Source organism: Monopterus albus, unplaced genomic scaffold, assembly GCF_001952655.1.
Source record: "Monopterus albus unplaced genomic scaffold, M_albus_1.0 scaffold118.1, whole genome shotgun sequence".
Classification (NCBI taxonomy): Eukaryota; Metazoa; Chordata; class Actinopteri; order Synbranchiformes; family Synbranchidae; genus Monopterus; species Monopterus albus.
In genome coordinates, this window is record NW_018127998.1 from 168,294 (window position 1) to 190,043 (window position 21,750).

Here is a 21,750-nt window from a genome sequence, read left to right on the forward strand (position 1 = left end):
GAAAGAGGGAGAGAGCTGGTGATGTCAAAGGGAAAGGGGCTGGATTTGGGCGTTATCACGTTTGTTCAGAGAATACCTGAGGAGACAAGTCGGGAGCTGACAGGAGACAGAACAAAATATGTGTTTGCGTTGAAGCAAAGCCAGAGAGGATTGTGAACATCCGCTGTTCTGGTAAGACTTGATACTACACCTTTTTAACAGCAAGTAGAGTGAGCGTTGTTTTTCTAGAGCTACTAGTTTGTAAGTTGGGTTAAAAATCAACCTTTAAAAGTAACATTTTTTAAAGTAAGACTGGGCAGAGGTTTGCCTATCCATACTTGTTACTGAGCGTGAGACCAAATCGTCCGCAAAGCATCCATGTGTAGTTTCTGTGTGCTGTCTCTTAACTTTGGTTCACATTCGGATCTTGTCCAGACATACGGTGAATCACTGACCTAAATAAATGATTCATGCCTGGGTGACTTGGAGATGGACGTGATGATCCCTGAGACGTGTTGTATACTGAGTTGAGTCTTTGTGTAATGCCCCCCTGTGGCATTCTTCTCTCTCTAACACCTGCATTATTGCAGACCTGGCATGCCAGGTGGCCCAGACTGTAATGACAGTTCATGTTAGGGTCTGGCTTTTTGTTAATGACTGTGGTTGAAACAGGCTGCACTACTCATTTTATTTTGTAATAGTTCATTTTGTGTCTGTCATAATGGTCGTAGTCACAGTGTAGATGATTTTAGAAATAAAACATGAATATACCCTGGGACTGAAGAAATAAATGTGGACAGACTGTAAAGCCATCTTTTCTGGCATTTCACCAGCTGTGATCTCTGTATAAACCAGATTGTGAATTAGCTAGCATAATATCTGTTTACCTAATCAGATATTGTTGTTGTGACATTTTTACCTTCAGCTATACCAGTGGAAGCAGTTGGAAAACCTGTACTTCCGTGAGAAAAAATTTGCTGTAGAAGTTAATGATCCACACAGGTGAGCAGCAGGAGATATGCATTTTGTTTACGCCACTGGTTATTGTGTTGGTTGAATTTTTGTTTTGCTTACAGTCGCTTAGCTTCTAAATCAGCTGCTTTCTTTTCAGAATGTACGTTAAGAGATCGTTTGTCTCACTGTAGCTTTTAATTTAAAACACATTTGTTTTTTTTGGTGTCTTCCTTGCAACAGGAGGGCAGTAACCAAACGCACCTTTGGGCAGACAGGCCTGCTCATCCATACGTGGTATGCTAGCCATTCCCTGATCAAAACCATCTGGGTCATGGCCATTAGCCAGCACCAGTTCTACTTGGACAGAAAGCAAAGCAAAGTAAGTGTCAGTTATCAGACACTGCCTGTTACTTTTACAGCTGAGTTATCTGCTGATCGTTCTTTTACATTTCCTTATTTTTTAGGCCAAATTAGGAGCAGCAAGGAGTTTGGAAGAAATTGCCATGGATCTCACTGAGCATGGAGGGGCAAGAATAAACAAACTGGGAGAAGCAGGCCTCAAGAATAACTTTATAACAGCCAGCAATGGGAGTCTGGTGTCAACAGGTTGGTTGAAATTATTTCACATCATGAAACAAGGGTACATCAGACATTTTAGAACATAAATTATTATTTGCAGACGCAAATGCCTTTTGATCGCAAGTGTCTGGGACTAAGCTGTAAAACAAACCATGAGCTGGCTCACGCTGATGATATCACAATTTATAGCATGGATGGCATTTTTGGATGTAATTCACAGGTTCTGCAGACTCTGAAATGAGTGAAGAACAGAAGAAAGAGAAACTCTCTGAGCTGAGAAAAAAAGAGCAGGAGATCCAAGATATTTTGGCCAAGAAAACAAAAGAACTGAAGAAGATTTGCCTGCGAGAGGCGGTGAGAAGTCATTTTGTATTATACTTCTTATGTGCTGAAACTATATATATTTTTTCTAAACTGCCATTTTGATTCATTTAAGTGTCTAGGGCACTTGTTCTTCTGTGTTTTCAGGAGCTTACAGGCAAGCTGCCAAAAGAGTATCCCCTCTCTTCAGGTGAAAAGCCACCACACGTTAGACGGCGAGTTGGCACTGCATTCAAGTTAGATGACCTGTTCCCCTACAATGAGGTCTGTAACTACCTGGTGCACTTTGATCAAATGCACCATTAATTCATGCCTGATTGGTTTGTGTATAACAGTGTTAGAGTGTATAACGGTGTATAGAGCTGACTTACTTACTAATGTCTTTATATACTATAGATTAAACTGGTTTTGACAGGTTTACATTTTCAATAGGAACAAGCAGTGAAATAAGTAAAAAGAATATTTATCATCACATTAAGTGCACTCAGCTCCTCATTTGCTGAATATGACAGTATTGCATCTGCAGTGTATAATTTCACTAAGGTCCACCTCATATCAAAGCCTAATTAGATCTATTTTGTAATGCATTTTAAATTAATAGAAAAATCAGATGATGAGGATTATAATTTCTTGATTAATTAATCAATATTCGTTATTTACTGAGCTGCTTGTGTTTTGTGCAGGATCCTGTCCTGAGGAACCTGGAGAGCAGATTTGCTCTGCAGCAAAAGATTGTGGAGGCAGCTAAGAAACTTGCAAACGAGCCAGAATTGTGCAAAACTGTGAAGAAGAAGAGGAGGAGAAACTGTTTGGATGCAATGCACAAACTCCAGCAGGTAGAGGATGAGATGAACCAGTACAGAATCAAGAAGGGAAAGAAGCCCACCCAGCGGGCCTCAGTAATCATTGCAGGTATGGTGCAAGTTGACTTGTATCACTGCATTAATTATTTAGCTATACTCATAGTGAACATGAATTTGTTTTCTCTTTTTTTTTCAGATGAACTCATCCGTTCGGACTGTAGCTCTCTGTCTAGTCTCCCACTGGATGATGGTGAGTGCATTAAAATCCCAACTGCTATAATTATTAAAATGATATTTTTTCAAAAGATTGAGTGTCACTGTTTTTCCACATGTTGTCTTTATATTCAGATGATTCTGACAGTGTCAGTCAGAGGCCGCGGTCTCGGTCGGCCCAAGGTTCCCCTCAGCTCAGTCCATTGCGATTGCTGGGGCCAGAATATGATTTGGAGAGACAGGGAGCACTGAGGGACCATCATAATAACAAGAACCACAGCAGGTAGGGAAACAGATAGCCGCTCCCGCTCTCTGTTTTTTTCGTGAGGTCTAGAGTGAAGTGTAGCTTCTTTCAGAGCGTCTGATTTTATGACCTTGTACTTGGAATGAAGCAATGATATCATGTTTTGACAGTGTGCCTAATATTTGCCGTGTCATGTTTGCTGCTTCGATCCTTTCCTCATACCTCATTCCTTTGATCCTCTCCTAATATCACACCCTTTCAGGTTAGCTTCTGAAGTCCAAGAGGCTTCCCGGTACTATCAGAATCCAAGAGAGGACTCCTCCACCCACAGTAGTCCCTACAAAACCCTTCCCAGACCTCCTAGAGATCCACGCAGCATGCCTCCCACCCCAGTTATGACCCGCAATGCCTACAGCAGCAGCCAGCTCAGGTGTGATCTCTACTACCCTGCATTGCTAACCCCAATATCTTTCCTTCTCCTCAACAACAACCTCACTGCAACCAAATCCCTGCTCCACCCCCACCCCTCCATCCCCCAACTAAACCTCTGATACAAATTGTATTTTGCTAACAGATCAAGAAATATTATCCTCTAACTGATTTTGTTTTTTTTTTAAGAAACAGTGTTAAAGTTGTGTCCCTTCTCCAGGTCAGAGGGGTCTCCTCATTGCTTCAGGCATCGCAGCGGAAGTCTGGAATCACAGTCTCAGCGAAGAAAAGACACAGACTCAGAGAAGCCAGTCTTCATCTTGTCGCCAGCCCACCGCAGCAACAGCACAGAGGTGTTAGAGGATTGCTCCTCCTACACAAGTCAGTCTAGTCTGGACTTCTGCAATGCGGCCAGCTCTCACTACAGTACACTGGACTCCCGGACCTCATCCATGCATCGCCTCCGCAGGAAGGTGGAAGTGTATGGAAATACAGGGAGCATGCCCAATTTGCTCCAGAACCATTCTGGCAGTAGTTATTCATTTGAGACCTCAAATTATGCACCCAGTGCCTACTATGTTGCCGGCTATCCCTGCTCGGAGCCTTACACTAATGGTGCCTATGTGTATGAGAATGAAGTCGAAGGCCACTACAACGTCAACCCTTCTTACCAAATGAACGGGTATCATGGACATGAGAGATTCAGGCATTACAGCAGTGATCGGGCAGATGGTCTTTCCCAAAATCCCTACGCAACAATGAGGCCACCACGGAGCAGAGAGGGACCCAGAAATGAACTGTTGGCCAAGAACATGCAGAAGGCTCTGGTGGCAGAGCATCTGAAAGGCTGGTACCACCGAAGCAAGGGCCACAGAGAGGGAGGGAGGGGGATGCTGGCTGGATATGACTTTGACAGCGGCTCTCAGCTTAGCCTGGGCTACCAGACCATGCCAGCGGCCTTCAGCCATTCCAGTAGGACCACTTCCTTCTCCTCAGGTGACAGGATGTATTGGTTTTTTCTTTCATTTGTATGTGTATTTGAAAAACTATTAGTGGTTATAATAATAGCAAAAGTAATAGCACACATACCCAGGTCATTACAACTATACATGAACTTTGTAATTTTGACTGAAGAGGTGTCAGTGCATGTAGGTCAGGAAAGGGTATGACCACTAGTATGACTACTGACAGGTGAACGGAATAACTTTGGCTATCTTGTTATAGTGGCACCTGTCAGTGTGTGGGGTATATTAGGCAGCAAGTGAATGTTAAGTTCTCAAAGTTGATGTGTTGGAAGCAGGAAAAATGGGCAAGAATAAGAATCTGACTGACTCTGACAAAGGCCAAACTGTGATGGTTGACAACTGGGTCAGATCATCTCCCACACTGCAGGTCTTGTTGAGTGTTCCTGGTCCGCAGTGGTTAGTCAGTGGTCTAAGGAAGGACAGACAGTGAACTGGTGACAGGGTTATGGACGCCCACGGCTCACTGATGATGAGGACGACCTACTGTAGACCTTTTCAAAAGATTCCACTTTTAATCTTTGTTAAAAATGTTGAAAATGAGAAATACTGTACATTGGTCTCTATGAAGAGAAACATTCAGCGGCTTTAGTGATGATATCAAACCTAGTGGGGAGGCTGTTGAGCTCTAACTTGGCCTCACTAGCGCAGTTTTCACGCCTTTTTTCATGTTTTTCTCTGAATGGTCGACACACGTGGTCTTCCTGACAGTATAACTATGGAAACAAACAGATTCACAGGAGATGCACAGTGAGCTGCAGGGTGACACGAGTGCCGACCAGCTGCCACACTGACTTCTATGTACACAGTATTAGTCAGGTGGTCGTCATGTTGTGGCTGATCAGTACACACACACACACATGCTATGTTTTCATTCCTTATGGGGACTTTACTTTAACTTACATTCATTTCCTGTAGACTTAATCGTAACCACTACTTGCCTAACCCTAAACCCTAATACCTAACCTTAAACCATGTTGCCACCCTAAAATTCAGTGGAGTCCCCACACTGTGAGTGTGTTAACAGGTTTCGGTCCCCATAATGTAAGTAATACAAAGGCACACACAGTGAGTATAGATTTTCTTGCATAAAAAGCCAGTGTGTCAAACTGCCTGGCTCTGTATTTGTCATGGGCAAGAGAGACATTAGGCTTGCCAAGAAGTAAAGCTAGAGGCTCCCTCTCCATGTCAGCACTATCAACACTTATGATTTTATTTAAGTCACAAATTAAATCCTGCCAAAAAAATCTTGGATCAGAAACTAGGACCAGAGACAGTAGGTGAGCGTGCCAGTTTCTATTTTGCATTTAGGAATGTACAGAGAAGAATCCTGCTTAAACCTGCTAACGTTGACTGTTGACATCTGCGAAGGATTTTGTATTGCATAGCTCAGACCCTGTTGCAAACATATAGATTTAGAGTGCACTCATGCCTCATTCCAGTTTTCCCTTGATATGTCTAATTCCTTTAATAAAACCTGCCTTTGTCTTTGGCTAAATTAGAGTTGGATACATTTTTATATCAGGCTGCTGTCAGGTGTTTATTACATAATATGTATCAGTCAGTGGAGTTTGTCTCTCTCACTATGACTTTCTTCATCCATGCCTTAAAGAACTCCACCCAATACAATTTTATTTATGTGTATTTCAGTGGAGGGATATTGGATCCTGCATAGTTTTTCTAAACCAGTGGTTTTCTAAACCACTCTTTTAACCAGTGGGGTTAAAAATATATTCTGTCCACTGCATGAGAGCTTGAGGAAAGGGTCAAAATCATTTTTAAGTGTACTGCAACATGTGAGAGACATAAATTGGTATGTGTAATTTATTACAATTGTTTTTCAAACATACTCAGTACCTTAGGTTTTCATTTCAGCTGCCGGTCACAGTATGTTAATAACTTATTGCCATTTCATGTGATGGGTACTTAACAGTGTTTCCAGTGACAACAGTTATTACTGCTTTACACTCCAACATTAGCTGAGTGTTTCTGTGTTTGTTTTGTTTGCAGTGTCCTCAGTGGAGAGCACAGGCAACTGGCGCAATCATCTGGCAGTTGGCCTGACAGAGTATGAGACAGCTGACACACCTCAGTATCCTGGAGCTCATGCGTCTCCCTTCAACCGCAGCCCTACAGACAGCAGGTGAGTGCTGCAGTGCACTGCATATACACACTGAAGCTATGGATGCAAGAGGAAGTGAGTCAGTCACAGACAACTGGGGGGTTGTTCTTTCTGTTTAATTAGTGGCATTTCAGATGAAATGTTGGTTGCTATCTTAAGGATACAGTAATTAGCCTGCTAATGTCCCCCCACATCAATGCTCAGTGGGAGGAACAGATGTCACTGCCCTTTAATAGATGTCTGTTGCAATTCAAGGCTTTTGTTTTGTGTGCTGCTCTGCTTCTGAATGAAAAATCACATTGTATTTCTGAGCATCTGCAAAAAAAAGAGGTTTTATCTTTTCAATGTATTCTGCTAGTGTGTCTATTCAACTCGTAACAAATGTAATCCTGAGGTCTCCCATTTCTTCCTCCCCTGCCTCCTTCAGTTTTGATGATTAATGATCACTTGTGCAGATTTTCTACAGAAAACAAAGTGTCTGACACAATGCCTAATAAAACTGAGTCAGTTGAGGTGGTTGGCGCTGAGGCCACTAGTACAGATGAACCACCAGACAACCATGCTAGCGCTTAAGGGTGAGACCAAACACGGCAAGCTGCTTTGTGTCACGTCACCAGTCATCTTCAATTTGATATTCCATCCTCATTCATTTGTTACTTCATTATAGATGATTTAATCACATCATCCGCATTTTCATATTATGGTTGGTTGTGTTCTTTTCTTCAGGTACAGCATCTTTGTATGTGCTCAGAAATGTTTCATTCATTATCTTGATCTTGCACCTGACACACATCAAGGCAAGGAAATATCTGGGAGTGTTTATCACATGATTGATTAATAAGTAACAAGAATAAGAGTCTAAAGCAATTTTAGCTCTGCATGCTTGAGCTGTATGTAAGCACAGCGATGCTTTGAGCTAATTGCCAACATCAGCATGCTGCCATGCTGAAAATGATAATGCTAACATACTGATTATTAGCAAGTGGTCTTCTTACTATGTTCACCATCTTAGTGTAGTGTGTTAGTATGCCAATATTTGATAGTTGGTATTAAAGACAAAGTGAAGGTTAGGCTAATGGGAATGTCATTAGTTCTGTAGGTATTTAGTCATAAAACAAAGGACTGGACAAATTTGAATTTTGACCCAATGATCACCAAAGTTATTACATTTTAGCCCAAGCAAACACAAATGTCTGTGTCAAACTTCATGACATTCTGTCCAGTAGTTGTTGAGATACTTCAGTGTGGACCAAAGCTGGCAGTGCTATCCTTAAAGCTATGCTGCTAGCTCAGCTAAAAAGTAGCAAGTTTTCCTCACACTCACAAACTAATGTGGATTCTTCAGTTTACTATATTTCCATTTCCATTTCTTGGTTTTATCATAATGTTAAATCATGTATTTCTTGTTCTCAAACACTTGAACTACTGTATTTGACATCTGCTTCTGTGACTTTCTGTACAGAGTTCTTCTGGACAGAAGCTACATGAGCATCCACTGAAGAGAACCAGACTAAACTAGGACACATGTAAAGCCATGGCTAGCAGCACTTGAAGAGAAAGAAGGTGAAACACATGCTGTACACAAATTCTTGGACTGCCATAATTATCGTGGAAGATGTTCCGTCCATCTTGGCAGAGTCTAGGTGTATGCTGTTCTGATGTTAAACTAAACTCTGACCACAGTGATGACACTCTTGAATGACTTTCCCCTGTGCCTTGGATTGGATGAATTGTACAGGCAGATGAGAATGTGTCAGTAAACTTTAAGCTGTTGCACAACCACACTAGATTCATTTTAATACACCCCATTGTGTATTAAAGAAGAAAAAAGATGCAATGTTTTTACCGAATCCAAATCCATGTAATTTTAAAAGGAACTGGCTGTTGTCGTATACAAAACAGTATAGAAAAAATGATTTTCACAATTTTAATCTCAGTTACTAGGATGAAAATAGTCATAAATATTACATTCAACTTGAAAACTAAATTTGAAATGTTCACAAATGTGACAAGAACTGATTTGATCATCAGTAGGACAGACTGTGTGTTAGGTGAATTTCAATTTCTTACTTTCTTTAAAATTTAAATCTGAATGTATTACATTCATATTGCTTATAGAACCATTTCTTTTTGTTGGTGCTGTAATGTGTTTTAAAATGCATGGTGAGAACATCAAGCTTTTGATAAAAACTTCTTTTTATATTAACAGAAGACCACTGTTGTAAAAAATCATATTCATGTCTTGTTATTTGTTTTCTCACATATTTGTAGTCAGTGAGTAGTTAAATATTGTTAGATGTTGTCATAAAGTATTTTCCATTGGGAACCAAGGATGTTAATAAATACATGTGTGACACACATGGATGTTGTCACTTTCTTTAATAGGCTTGTGTGCTTGGTAAACAATCAGTTCAGGTTCTGCAATTGAGCAAGGAAGTGATCCTTAAAGGAATAGTTCAACATTTTGGGAAATTTAATATTTGCTTTATATATATATATATAGCAATACAACTGTCATAACCGTATGTTAAATATCAGGCTACAGTTTTTTGCTGTTTTGCTCAGTTCACTTAAACTTCAACTAATTTTACACTTTGGTTTTTGTATAAAGTAAACAAATGATATAAAAAAAAACCTTTCAAGGACAGATATGAGAGTGGCAACAATCTTCTCATCTAACTCTGCACAAAAGTCAGAAAAATGATTTGGCAAAATGTCAGACTGATCCCTTAAGGGTTTTTAATTTTCAGGGTGTCGTTTAAAAGAAATTCCCACAAGGTATGTATCAAATTTTCTTTGAAGTATAATCTAAAAAAAATATCAGAACTAAGTATCAATTCCCTCAAAGACCTCCTCTGGCTGTGATTGTTGTTGTGCAGCACTTCGAAGGCAATATTTTATATAACTATTTTTCTGGAGAGCTCTGGAAGTTCTCCAGAACTCTCAAGAGCTCCACCTTATACCCCTTGTACTTTAAATATCTTCCACACAGTTCACAGAGTTTAATTTTAGACTCCACATGAGGCAGGGGCAAACAGTTTCTAGCTGAAGTCAAAGTCAGAGGCAGTTTGCTCTGTTCTGTCATAGATTTGACAAAAGTTATCCTTCCATTTGATCAACAAAAGCAAGAAACAGGGCACAAATATGTCAAACGACAGAAACGATGATCTCAATGAAGAAGACATTGATGAGGATGAACTCCTTGCTATGCTTTCACCTGAGGAGCTTAAGGAGCTCCAGAGTGAGATGGATAATATTATTGCCCCAGATGAAAGTGTACCTGTTGGACAAAGACAAAAGGACCAGACAGAAAAGACTCCTACTGGGACGTTCGACCACAGATCCCTGGTTGATTACCTCTTCTGGGAGAAGGAGTCCAAGCGCATGTTTGAAGAAGAACGAGTGCCTGTTACTCTGCTGCCCAGTGAGGTAAGGGGTCAGAAAATATCATGGAAAGGTCATGGAAAGATCAGTCTATAATATCAAACATATCCTTTAGAAAGTACGAAAATTAGCATGTGAAATCCTGGAGCAGAGTAAAACTCCTTCCACCATGTTTGGATTAGCACAGTTCTAATCTTGATGTTCTGATTTATTATTTTCATCAGAAAATGTTGAGGGAGGAAGCTGAAAAGAAAGAAAAAGAAGAAAACACAGAAGATGTGAAATATGAAGTGATAGAAGAAATCATTGTGGAAGAAGCTGTAGATGGTACAGATGGAGAGGACGTTATAGAGGAGATAATTGAGGAAATTGTTGAAGAGGTTTATGAGGATGAAAAGGACAACAAGGTGGATGTGAACCACAAGAAAGAGGAGAAGCTAACTGCGATCACAGACAAACATGAGAACACAGACAAACATGTAGGTCCTGCAGAGGATGAAACAGAAAACATAACACAAAGCAATACAGATCAGCCTTTTCCAGACCCAAAGGAGAAGGAGACTGAGAGCTTAGCCACCAAATACAGCACATCACACACTGAAGAGAAAAATGAAATTAAATCGGAGGACTCTTTGCTCCCCAGAATGGCTCCAGAGGAGGCAGAGATAAAAGAAACCAACGATAAGCTCCCACAGAAAGAAGAGAAAAAAATTAACAAATTAAAAATTCCAAAGCTGGCACTCAGTAATATAAAAATCACATCAAGACCTTCAGGAAATGAGACAAATTTGGAATCGACACTTGATAAGATCCGTAACAACAACCCCTCTGTCACTGAGGTAAACCTCAACAACATAGAAAACATTCCCAAAGAGATGCTCTTAGACTATGTCAGTGCCCTGAAGAAGAACAAACATGTAAAAACCTTCAGTATAGCCAACACTGGTGTTGATGAAAACATAGCATTCAGCCTGGCAAACATGTTACGAGAGAATCGCAGCATTACCACTTTGAACATTGAGTCCAACTTTATAACAGGTAAGGGCATCGTCGCCATCATCCGCTGCCTCCAGTTCAATGAGACTCTCACAGAGCTGCGATTTCACAACCAGAGGCACATGCTGGGGCACCATGCAGAGATGGAGATCTCACGCCTGCTCAAGGCCAACAACACCCTCCTGAAGATGGGCTACCAGTTTGAACAGCCAGGGCCCAGGATGGTGGTGACCAACATTTTAACCAGGAATCTTGACCGCCAGAGGCAGCTGAGGAAGGAGGAGCAGAGGAAGCAGCAAATGAAGGAGCAAAAGGAGCTGATGCAGATGTATGAGAGCGATCTCAACCTGCCACCCGGTTTACTTGAGAGGCTGGGCTGCATACCACCCCTAGAGCTCCTGAAGGAAAATGGCCTTGTTGCCCCACCCTTGTCAGAACCGAGCACTGTAGCTCCAACACACCAGCAGGCACAGAAGCCAGAGCCTCAAAAGAAAGCAGAGCCTCAAAAGAAGCTCAAACATAAAAGAATTCCCACCGTACAACCAAGTGCCGAACCAGCCAATCCGTTAAAGGACGTCAAGCTGAAAAGGACCCCCAAAAAACGTGACCCTTTTCTGGAGCTGGACCCGCGGGATGACAAGAGAGCAGAGAGGCCCAGTTTCCAACTGAGGAAGACTCCCAAAGTGAAGGTTGCAGTGATGAAAGACGAAAAGTCCAACCTGACTGATGTGATCAAGACTTTGAAGCCTGTTCCTCGCAGACGAGTGCCGCCAAAAGTTGATGTCACTCCACGTGACCAGCTCCTAAATGAGATCAAAAAAAGCAGTGTGGCCTATCTCAAATCTGTGAGTATTTGACAGTTAGAGATCAGTAGTTGGGATCCTGTGGTTAGGACTAATCATTAGATTTGTCACATTATATTTATTTTTTATTACTCAGTGACTGTTAAGGCTCTCCAAACAGGAGAGCATTCATATGTGAATGTATCAGATTTTGTTAAATGTTGATAAAGTTGAAAGTTGTTCTAGGCTAATATACATATAATGACCTAGAAAGTGAACAAACATTTTATGTCTTATCCTTTGTTGCTGCTTGCAGGTGCCGCTCCCTAAAGCCCTGGAATCAAGTGAAACGAGTCTCCTCTGAGCTCAGAACTTCAGCTGCTTGTTTTCTGCAGCACGCCGTGTCTATTTAAACTTCTCTGGTGTTAGTCACCCTAAAACTACTCAACTCAAATAGCTGTAAATTAAGAGTGTTGTTGCTGTTTTTCATTACACATTAAAAAAAAATTATTTGCTGCTTATTGTGCCACCTTTATGTTATCTCGCTAAATGCTCATCTTTAGAAGTCATAACTATAAATATTTAATTTTTAATAAAATTACCCATTTCATCCTATCTCTGACGAACAGAGGAGAGTAAAAAATGTTGGTTGTTTGCAGAAGGCTTTTACACATTGTTCAAATATATGAGTTTGTGGCACAAACACATTAGTAGAGCAGATGTGTAGGTTGGATGATACATATGGAGTTAACCTGTTTACGTACTTACCTTTTGCTATTAAAATCTCCTGTTCTTTGCCTTGTGATTCGTAGCCCTATTATTTTTATTATAACTAAATAGCAGTGTGTAGTGTATCAGTGACAAACTAACGACAGCCACAGTGAATAACTGCAGTTTTTAGAGGTGCAGACATGAAACAACAACCAAAGGTACAAGTTAGTCTCTCGTTTTTCATAAGGGGAGATAAGTCAGAATCTCGTAAATAGATGCCATAAACATAATTAGCCAAACATCACATGACACAGTCCACAAGCTGCTTTGGGAGGCTGATCATTAGGTCACTATTCAGCCATCATAAATAAGCTTTCATCCATTTTAGTAATAGCCTACACTCCACTGCTTTGCTTTGAGTTTAATCCAAATAGGGAAACGAGAACTAAAACATTGGTGATAAATCTATACATTCACACTGAAAAATGACTGCAACATAAATGAAGTTATTTTTATTTTCATAGGGGACAGATGTATTTTCGGTTCTGTGATTTCATCATTTGTCAAGGATGAAAAAGTCACATAAAAACAGATAATATACAATGTAGCATCCATATAACAAACTGTCTCTCTGAACCTGCCAGGTGTGAACGAAGCATGCAGGCAATGTGTGAAAAGCAACAGGAAACAAGTGCTTTTACTGTCAGCAGTAGCCGTATAAAATGAACACTTACTTATTTTCTCTTCTTTAGAGGGAAAGTGGACTTGATGGGAAATAGCACAAGATGTCTCTAGTACAGTAATTACTAATGAAGAGGTAAGTTAAAATGTCAGTTTAATCCATACTTTGGCCTCAGGTTATATGTATACTCTGTACCCTGGAGTCATTTTATACATTTCTGCATGCTGTATTATGAAAATAAAGAGACATTACAATAAACACACATCACATAATATTTAAACAATAAAGCTGCACTTGCCATTCGTTTTACAATATTGCATAGCTGTGATTAGAGGGGATACACTCAGACCAGCTTGTATAGTCAGGAACTGTATGGACAAATTTTTCGGAATGGGAATATTTAAACACCAGGATTATTACTGGGGACATGAGACTATGACTGGTCTCAGCTCAGTATATGAACAGAACCTGAAATAACAAGTCCACAGTCACTGCTGTTTAATAAGCATTTAACTGCGTTGGGTGTACTCGGTGAGAACGTTTAACATGCTTTTCAGAGGTAGCCAACTGAAAGGATCTGATTTCTTTTTTAGAACAAATACAACCAATATCTAATACTTGCACTGTGTTCAGACATTCTGCTTTATTTTGCTGAAATAAATACACAGGCATCATGGAGAAGAAAATGGGTTGTAAGCAAGGGAGCTTCTTTTTTTTTGGAACCCAGGAATGCTCAGACCTTTGGTAAGCTTTATTGGCCGGTGCCTCTCAACATCGAATCCACATAGTGATTGTGCAAATCTTGTTGTTAGTAACCATCTGTATGCTTTGGACAGTGTAAACCACCACAAGCGTATATAAGATAAAGTAAACAAAAATAGGATAAAAAGTATGGGAATGCAAACTTCAGTAACTTTATGTGTATCGGGGATGAAAACTTAACACAATACTATTTTAATCTGTATTGTATGACACTGTTTTCCTTTGGTACACTCTTCACTAGAGCTTTAATCCTTCAGTTTGCTTTCAATAAAATCCTGAATCTTATTAATTTTCTCCTCCTGTTGATCCAGGAGGTCCAGGATGACGCCCATGGGGGTCTTCTTCAGCCCGACACCTTCAATCTTGTTCTCCAGTTTGTTCTTCATACTGCGCAGTCTCAGAGAGGCATGGATCAGGATCACTACAAGAACAACAACAGGGAGTTATTCCTATTTTTATCAATGCAAAAATAAGACTCACACATTTTTAGATGATTTTCTCTGTAATACATCTTTGGAATATACTGTAACAAAACAAAATGTGATACTGCTGAAACCCAGACTTGAAAGCATGTGTCAGGATAGCCGTATGTTTTATTCCCATGCCATGCGGATACTGAACACATGACATCAGTCAGTAAATGTAGCTCTGTTCAAATCAACAACCCATAGCAATCCATCCACACAGGCAGCAGTGGGCAGGCCTCCTGGGAGGCAAGCACACCGCCTCATTTATCTGCCACCATGCTGAAGCTGCAATACTTCCCCTAACGATCCAACCTATCAATTATCTAAACCGCTGTGCTGATTATTGTACTGTATTTAGAGACCTGTAGCAAATCCAAGACTATAGATTTACTTGACAGTGTAGCCGTCCCTGAAATTATTTCATTTCCAAATCTGTGCCATGAGTAAAATGCATGTCTGTAATACCGTACATGCTGTTCAACCTCGAGTGAGTCAGAACAAGAACGTTTGGAAAAACTTGTTCACCCACAGAAAAACCTCAGTTATGCATCCCTGTGTGACTCACCACAGTTTTTTTTCTTAATGTAAATTTGCCAACACGTGTTTGCAAAATGTCGCAGGGAACACAATGTTGAGAGAACTAAATCTGTACAGACGCCGTGTGGACCCCAGGGAGAGTAGCGGATGTTCAACATCAGCTAAAGGGGTTCCTAATAATAAACATATAGTTAAAGTGTCACTAGTTCCTAAAGTTAGTGGGACAATTTAAAGTGCAGTTGTCCTCACTACAAGTAAAATATCCAGTGTCATTGAGGAAACTTACTGGATGCAACAAAGTTAGCAGATCCTTTCCATTTTCATGTCAAAAATCACAAAGTTGCAGAGAATTTTTTTTAAACCTAATTAATTCTAAGTGGGACTGTGATTACTTGTTATCTAAAGGAAACTTTCCAAAATAGCTGACACCTAAGGTAGAGCACCTATTGTACAGTCTAAACTTTTCAACAATATTTTTAAAGAGTATTACTACTTGGATGACTAATAAGTATTTAAAATTAAATAAGGGAATATTTTATTTTTACAAGTTTATTGCGGTTGAACTAAAGAAAGCTACAACTTTAAACCACCCTAACTCTTGCAAAACAGGTTCAATCAGGGGTAAAATGTTTGAGTGTCATTACAGAATGAGACTTAAATTTAACAGAGCAGATTAACTGTGTCATTAAGGTTTTCCACCTTAGAAGAAAGGTTAAACCACATCTTGCACCTTGTGGTGCAAAATAACCAATTCATGCTTCAGTCTCATCTCAACTGGACTGTTTAAATGTTCTTTTAAACCCAGGAAATTAGCTTGTACAGCCTGTACAAAATACAGCTGCTAGTCTTAACCAACAGCTGTTTGAACGTTTTACACTGGCTGTCTCTTTTAGAATGGATTTTAAAATTTTATTACTAGTTTACAAAACTAAATTATTTAACCCCTCTACAGCTGATCACCTGTTTCTCTCTCTCTCTATAGTCCGAGCCGCTGCCTTGGGTCATCAAACACTACAGTAACAACAGGTTAGAAGAAGTGTGGAGCTCAGCACTGTGGAGCAACCTGACCAGAAAAAAATTAAATGCAACCTCTGCAGTTCCTTCTAGTATCATCTTGATACATGTCATTTAAACCTTACTTTTTAGTTTCTTGTTCTAATTTTATTTAAAATTACAATATTTTCTACTCAGTTTGACTCTGTTGTGAATTGTTTGGTTGCTACTTTTTAGTCAGATTAAATGTTTTAATACTCTTTAATAGTATGCACTTTTAGCTGCATTCAAGGTTTTATTTGAATTAACTTTATTATTATTACAAATCCCATTACTGAGTAAAATTTTAATTCTGGTCTTACTATTTCAGCAATAAGTTGATTAATAATAACCTGTGGCTATAATCCCCTTAATTTGAAAAGCCTATATAGAACTTAACTTTACAACTTGTTTATATTATTAACAGATTTCAAAAAGTAAGAGGACTTGTATCCTGTATTTAAATGGTCTGGTGTTGAAAATGCATTTGTAACTGCACTGAATGCACCCAGACTTACACAGCAGAGGGAAGGTGATACCAAAGATTAATACCATGACACCACCGCAGAGAGACAGCAGAAAGTAGCTGGTCACCATAACCCCAATGACAAACAGGGTGGGGTTGTTCTTTTTGAAGTTCTTGATGATAGCTTTGTTCTCTCCTACCCACACTGAACCCATGAAGACCAGCGTGACCACAGCTCCTCCCAGAAACATGCCCAGTGGGTTCATGAACCTGATTATTGGAACAGGAAAACAACATTGCACTTAAATCGGTATAAGAATGTTTTAAATAGCATAAATAAATAACATTCTGGCTAGTTTGCTGTAAACCAAAAGCGGTCAGATGCTTGCAGGCCTTTACTCATCATGCTCTATTCAAAGAAGAGTATCAAATCATATGTCATTTATGCACAGTCACAGCCAGCTGGCTCCAGTGATGTGTAGCTATTATAGGAGCTCCGCATCTGATGTAGCATCACAGATTCTCAAAAACTGTCAACATCCCAATAAGTAACTTAATCCTAAAGAGAATCTGTGATTCTTCGTTTCCGTTGAGAACAGTAAGCAGGTACACACAGTGTTAGCTCCAGCTGTTCTGTCAAATTATGCTAACGTTACCCATCTAGACGTGCTACAGTACCTACGACTCTGAAAGTGGTTTGGGTGAGGGATGGGGTTAGTGAATCCACAGACAAATCTCGACAAGGTAACACAATTTAGCAGAACATTTGCGTTGTTGTACTGATAGCATCGCTACCGAATACGATACGTGTTTATAAAACAAAAAGTCATAGGCCAAGTGGGATAAAGATCTAAAAGGCAGGGCTACACGAGCGGTAACGTTACGCTGGCACAGCGACGCCAATTGTTACGTTGAAATAACCCGTGTAGTCAGAATGGGTGTGGGTAGAAGGTATGCAGGCTAGTTAAACACAGAGCCACAGATGCTCTCCTGAACGCACTAGCATTTTCCAACTTACCCAACAATGACGAAAACCACCAGAGCCACGGCGAAATAATTCGTCTGGTAGTACAGTAAATTACTGATCACTCTGTTGTTCCACTTTGCTAAATCTCCGAACTCTGGTTTAGCAAAACGGTCCGTTCCGGGGAAGAAATCGTTCCACGGTCTGAAAGGTGCAAGCTCCATCTTGGTTGCCATGTCTTCAACGTATTGATAAACGACACACAAACACAAACACAAACATACCCATACGCTCTGCGTAATATTTTCTGTAGGTCAGGTGACCACAGTTTGAGCACTGAGAAAGGAGGAGGAAAGGAGTCAAGCAAGAAGTTGTACTCTCGCGAGATCTCGAGTCACATTGTCAACGAAGTGCTTGGAATTTCAGAGCTGCGTCCTACAATGCGCAGCAGTACCATCCTACTGTAAATCGACGGCACCACCAGAGAGTAAAATAAAACATACTGTAGGACCATGAAAGTTATTTAATGTAAACAATGAAAGAAACTATGGATGTTTAGTTTAAACAATTAAAAAATTAAATGTTATAGACAGATTTAAAAGCACTTCTTAATTGAAGATTCAAGCTGAAATATAATGTGCAATAATAATAATAATAATAATAATAATAATAGTAATGTATATACAAAGAAAGCTTGAATCCAGAAAACACAGTTTTATTTTGCTAATAATACATTTCCAAGATAAAAATGTGTTGGGGGCGAAAATACATTTGATTGCGTCCTCCAGAATGCCCGAGAGGAGATGCACCTGGCAGATTCCCCATAATGCCCCTATCTATCTATGCTTGATCAAGTTACAGTCTTGAAGACCTTTTTGACCTCTTTGGCTTTTCATTTGTTTGTCTGAAACAGGAGGAAAACAGTCTTTTATAGACAATTAGGGCTGCTGTGTACGCTGCCGCAGCTTTGACACTCGTGAACACAGCAGTCAGATTCGAGGACATGGGACCGTGAAAGTATGGCGGATGCCGAGGAGCCGTAAGTCTCAATGGACGAAAAAAGCTGTTAAATGCTGTTCTTTCGTAGCTAAACTCTCTTTTTTCCATTAACTTAGCATGGTTGAACCTTGTTTGCGTTCTTCTTCTAGGGAGAAGAAAAGAAGGCGAATAGAAGACCTGACTGAGAAGTTAGTGACGAATGTTAAATAAAGGTCTCTGACTGGTAGCAGGTTCGCGTTGCACAGCGAGCAGCGACTACTGGGCCAGAAGATAGAATATATGCTAGCAAGAGACAGTCCTAATAACCTAGTTAGTTGTTTGTACACGTTCTCCATTTATACAGTGAATCCTTTCCCACTGACAGACACGTAATTCAGGGACGTCGTTACAAAACAACCCTGGAATGACCAGCACATTACAACCTTACACCAAGTCCATACTACATACTAATCTTCAGCACGTTTTGAGTTAAAACTGAAAAAGAGAGACAATTAAAAGTACATATAAGGGTAAATGGCATAATATGGATAAATATGGAGAAATTAACTGTGCACATTCAGTCTTGATGTGTTATGTGTCCAGAATGGCTGTAGATGGTGGACACAAGGACGGTGGTTGTGACTGGGATGGCCGGTGGAATCACGTGAGGAAGTTTTTGGAAAGGCCCGGCCCGTTCACCCATCCTGACTTTGAGCCAAGCACTGAGGTGATACAGAAATCTTTCCATGAAACAGAATGCATGCCCCTTGTATGTCAGACAGAATCAGTCCAGTGTGGTGTTTCAAAGTACATTTCTGTTCTCTAAACATTCTGGTGGTTTCTTTATCTCAGTCACTACAGTTTTTGTTGGAGACGTGCAAGATTCTGGTCATCGGGGCAGGAGGGCTTGGGTGTGAACTTCTCAAAAATCTGGTAGGACATAGCTTTAATCTACATTATATTCATGTGTTTACTCTGGGGTAAGCAGAACAAAGACAAACTGTTTACTGGTTTACAAAAGCTCTTATGTAGTGTTGCTGTGCTTTAGGCTCTGTTTGGGTTTCGCCTTATTCATGTGGTTGACATGGACATTATTGATTTGTCCAACCTCAACAGGCAGTTTCTTTTCAGGTAGGTTTGCCTCTGTTTCTCTCAAGATGTTATTGTCTGACAGCCCTTTGAAAATAAATGAGACAGACCCTGTCACAGCATGATAATTTTGCCTCTTGGTGACTTTAGTACTGTAACAATTACTGTGTGATTAAAATTACATTGTATATGACATCTCATATGTCCTATAATTAATTGATTTGTTCATTTATTTAGGCCTAAAGATGTTGGACGAGCAAAAGCAGACGTGGCTGCTGACTTCATCAACAGACGTATCCCTGGGTGTAAAGTCGTCCCGTATCCTTTGCAGCAACAGTTTTCACAGCTGAATCACATCCCAAGTTTAGTTCACATTGTATAAAATATTTTATCTTGACCATTTTTCCTTATTAATAATATTTAGTCACTTTAAAAAGATCCAAGACTTTGATGAGTCTTTCTACAGGCGTAAGTGGGGTTTTATTCTAGGTGCATGCATTAACAGAGTTTACCGTGTAAACACCTCAGAGGTTTACAACACTCATCTCTTTGCAGAGTTCCACATCATAGTCTGTGGGCTGGATTCCATCATTGCCAGACGCTGGATGAACGGGATGTTGGTAGGAAAGACAAATTACTTTCAGCTGATTGGATTTCAGTGCTTTTACAGTGTTGAGTTGGGATTGGTGTTGCCTTCTCTAGATATCCCTCCTGAGTTATGAAGATGGTGTCCTGGATCCCAGCTCCATTATTCCCCTCATCGATGGAGGAACCGAGGGTTTTAAAGGAAATGCCCGTGTCATCCTCCCTGGCATGACTGCATGCATTGACTGCACACTGGAGCTGTACCCGCCACAGGTCTCTCTTCAGCAGCAATCTATCTTCTAGTGTCACTGTTAAGAGTCATATGTAAATTCATAAATAATAAGTTAATACTAAACCTTTCTGCTGTGGGGTTTGACTTGTTTTAAGAAGTAAAGATGCACTGATCGATTGGAGAAGATGAAATGGCTGGTTTTTAGCATGACCGGCCTTGACTGGTGACCGGCCTTAAGATAATCTGTAACAGTCAGGCTTAGAGGCACAACAGTCCACCTTTCATGTGCAGCTTGTATCATGTCATCTGCGTGAGGTTCACCCTCATGTCAGTACAGGGCATGTGTTCACTAGCGCATTAAAAGCACTTGGTGTACAAACAGCACACAGAGGAGCCCACAGAAGCACCTTGGAGAAGAGGAACTATGTCCAAATCTCTGACAAATGGTACACAATGAGAGAATTACAGGCTACAATTGATGTATGTATATGTACAGTGTATCCGACCTGGTGTAAAACACAGCAATTACAAACTACACACACTTAAAAAAAGAACTGTGTGCTCAGTAGGAATGATGTAGCAAACATTCTCCTGTTTCTGTTGGTGCATCTCTAGTAAAAAGCATCTGTGATGCACAGGAGGTGATGTTTCTCAGTTCCAGCTTCATCAACGGCTATCAAAAAAAAGAGCGTCACCTGCAAAAACCTACAGAGTTAACAAAAATGAGAGTAAAACATGTCAAATACAGAGAGATGGACAGGACATGGAGAGATGGACTTGGAAAGATCAGCTCAACTTTGGCCAAATATGTATTTACTGTGGTTTTGCCTTCGTTGGGTAGTGTAACAGTTCTTTGGCTGCTTTCTTTGTGCACAACAGAAAAGTAGTGCTTTAAATGCTATTATGCCTAAACTTAAATTTTATTATCTACAGATTAATTTCCCCATGTGCACCATTGCATCAATGCCGAGGCTACCTGAACATTGCATTGAATATGTCAGAATCTTACAGTGGCCCAAAGAGAAGCCATTTGGAGGCAAGCCATAATTTATTTTTACTTTTCCGCATCTAATCAAATCATGTTACCTTCTGACTGTGTACATTATTACAGTAAAGATTAACAGCCGGCTCCTCCTCCTCCTCCTCCTCCTCTAGACACCAGCTTAGATGGAGACAGTCCAGAGCACATCCAGTGGGTGTTTGAAAGAGCCCAAGAAAGAGCTGCAGAGTTTAACATTACAGGAGTGACATACAGACTCACTCAAGGTGAGCCTGTGAATAAAGAGACTAGAATTTGCTCAAGTCTAATGTGGAATTTCAGTCTGTTTATTGTTTGTTTGGCAGAACTAATACATTTCTTACAATAACAGGCATCTCTTTCACAAGTACCTATACTGTGATGAAATTAAAAACATGA

The 21,750-nt window shown here is 40.2% G+C and overlaps 4 protein-coding genes across 4 annotated transcripts in view; 3 read left to right on the forward strand and 1 right to left on the reverse strand.

Annotated features, from left to right (window-relative positions):
* Positions 1-9,013, forward strand: part of frmd4bb (FERM domain containing 4Bb) — a gene marked incomplete at its 5' end in the record, with an annotated part of 14,791 nt that extends 5,778 nt beyond the window's left edge. The window contains 13 exons of the mRNA XM_020611847.1: positions 905-981; positions 1,174-1,312; positions 1,398-1,539; positions 1,733-1,866; positions 1,981-2,097; positions 2,517-2,745; positions 2,833-2,886; positions 2,985-3,132; positions 3,356-3,523; positions 3,743-4,518; positions 6,555-6,687; positions 7,122-7,241; positions 8,129-9,013. Coding sequence (XP_020467503.1) covers positions 905-981; positions 1,174-1,312; positions 1,398-1,539; positions 1,733-1,866; positions 1,981-2,097; positions 2,517-2,745; positions 2,833-2,886; positions 2,985-3,132; positions 3,356-3,523; positions 3,743-4,518; positions 6,555-6,687; positions 7,122-7,239 — 2,235 coding nt within the window. The remainder of the gene's footprint in view (positions 1-904; positions 982-1,173; positions 1,313-1,397; positions 1,540-1,732; positions 1,867-1,980; positions 2,098-2,516; positions 2,746-2,832; positions 2,887-2,984; positions 3,133-3,355; positions 3,524-3,742; positions 4,519-6,554; positions 6,688-7,121; positions 7,242-8,128) is intronic.
* A 753-nt stretch (positions 9,014-9,766) lies between these two features.
* On the forward strand, positions 9,767-12,219 carry lmod3 (leiomodin 3 (fetal)). The gene is made up of 3 exons (XM_020611849.1): positions 9,767-10,095; positions 10,275-11,891; positions 12,145-12,219. The coding sequence occupies exons 1-3, from the start codon at positions 9,811-9,813 to the stop codon at positions 12,190-12,192; spliced, it is 1,950 nt and encodes a 649-aa protein (XP_020467505.1). The 5' UTR covers positions 9,767-9,810; the 3' UTR covers positions 12,193-12,219.
* Positions 12,220-13,036: 817 nt separating this feature from the next.
* LOC109966754 (PRA1 family protein 3-like) lies at positions 13,037-17,802 on the reverse strand. Its single transcript, XM_020611869.1, has 3 exons — positions 17,504-17,802; positions 16,538-16,755; positions 13,037-14,404 (listed from the first exon to the last, which is right to left on the reverse strand). Exons 1-3 carry the CDS (start codon positions 17,683-17,685, stop codon positions 14,229-14,231), a joined length of 576 nt encoding a protein of 191 aa, XP_020467525.1. The 5' UTR covers positions 17,686-17,802; the 3' UTR covers positions 13,037-14,228.
* Positions 17,803-18,253: 451 nt separating this feature from the next.
* Positions 18,254-21,750, forward strand: part of LOC109966755 (NEDD8-activating enzyme E1 catalytic subunit-like) — a 6,340-nt gene continuing 2,843 nt past the window's right edge. Inside the window, exons 1-11 of the mRNA XM_020611870.1 lie at positions 18,254-18,488; positions 18,598-18,636; positions 19,031-19,154; positions 19,280-19,360; positions 19,476-19,558; positions 19,754-19,834; positions 19,941-19,984; positions 20,072-20,136; positions 20,219-20,374; positions 21,267-21,369; positions 21,489-21,623. Coding sequence (XP_020467526.1) covers positions 18,469-18,488; positions 18,598-18,636; positions 19,031-19,154; positions 19,280-19,360; positions 19,476-19,558; positions 19,754-19,834; positions 19,941-19,984; positions 20,072-20,136; positions 20,219-20,374; positions 21,267-21,369; positions 21,489-21,623 — 931 coding nt within the window. The 5' untranslated portion in view covers positions 18,254-18,468. The remainder of the gene's footprint in view (positions 18,489-18,597; positions 18,637-19,030; positions 19,155-19,279; positions 19,361-19,475; positions 19,559-19,753; positions 19,835-19,940; positions 19,985-20,071; positions 20,137-20,218; positions 20,375-21,266; positions 21,370-21,488; positions 21,624-21,750) is intronic.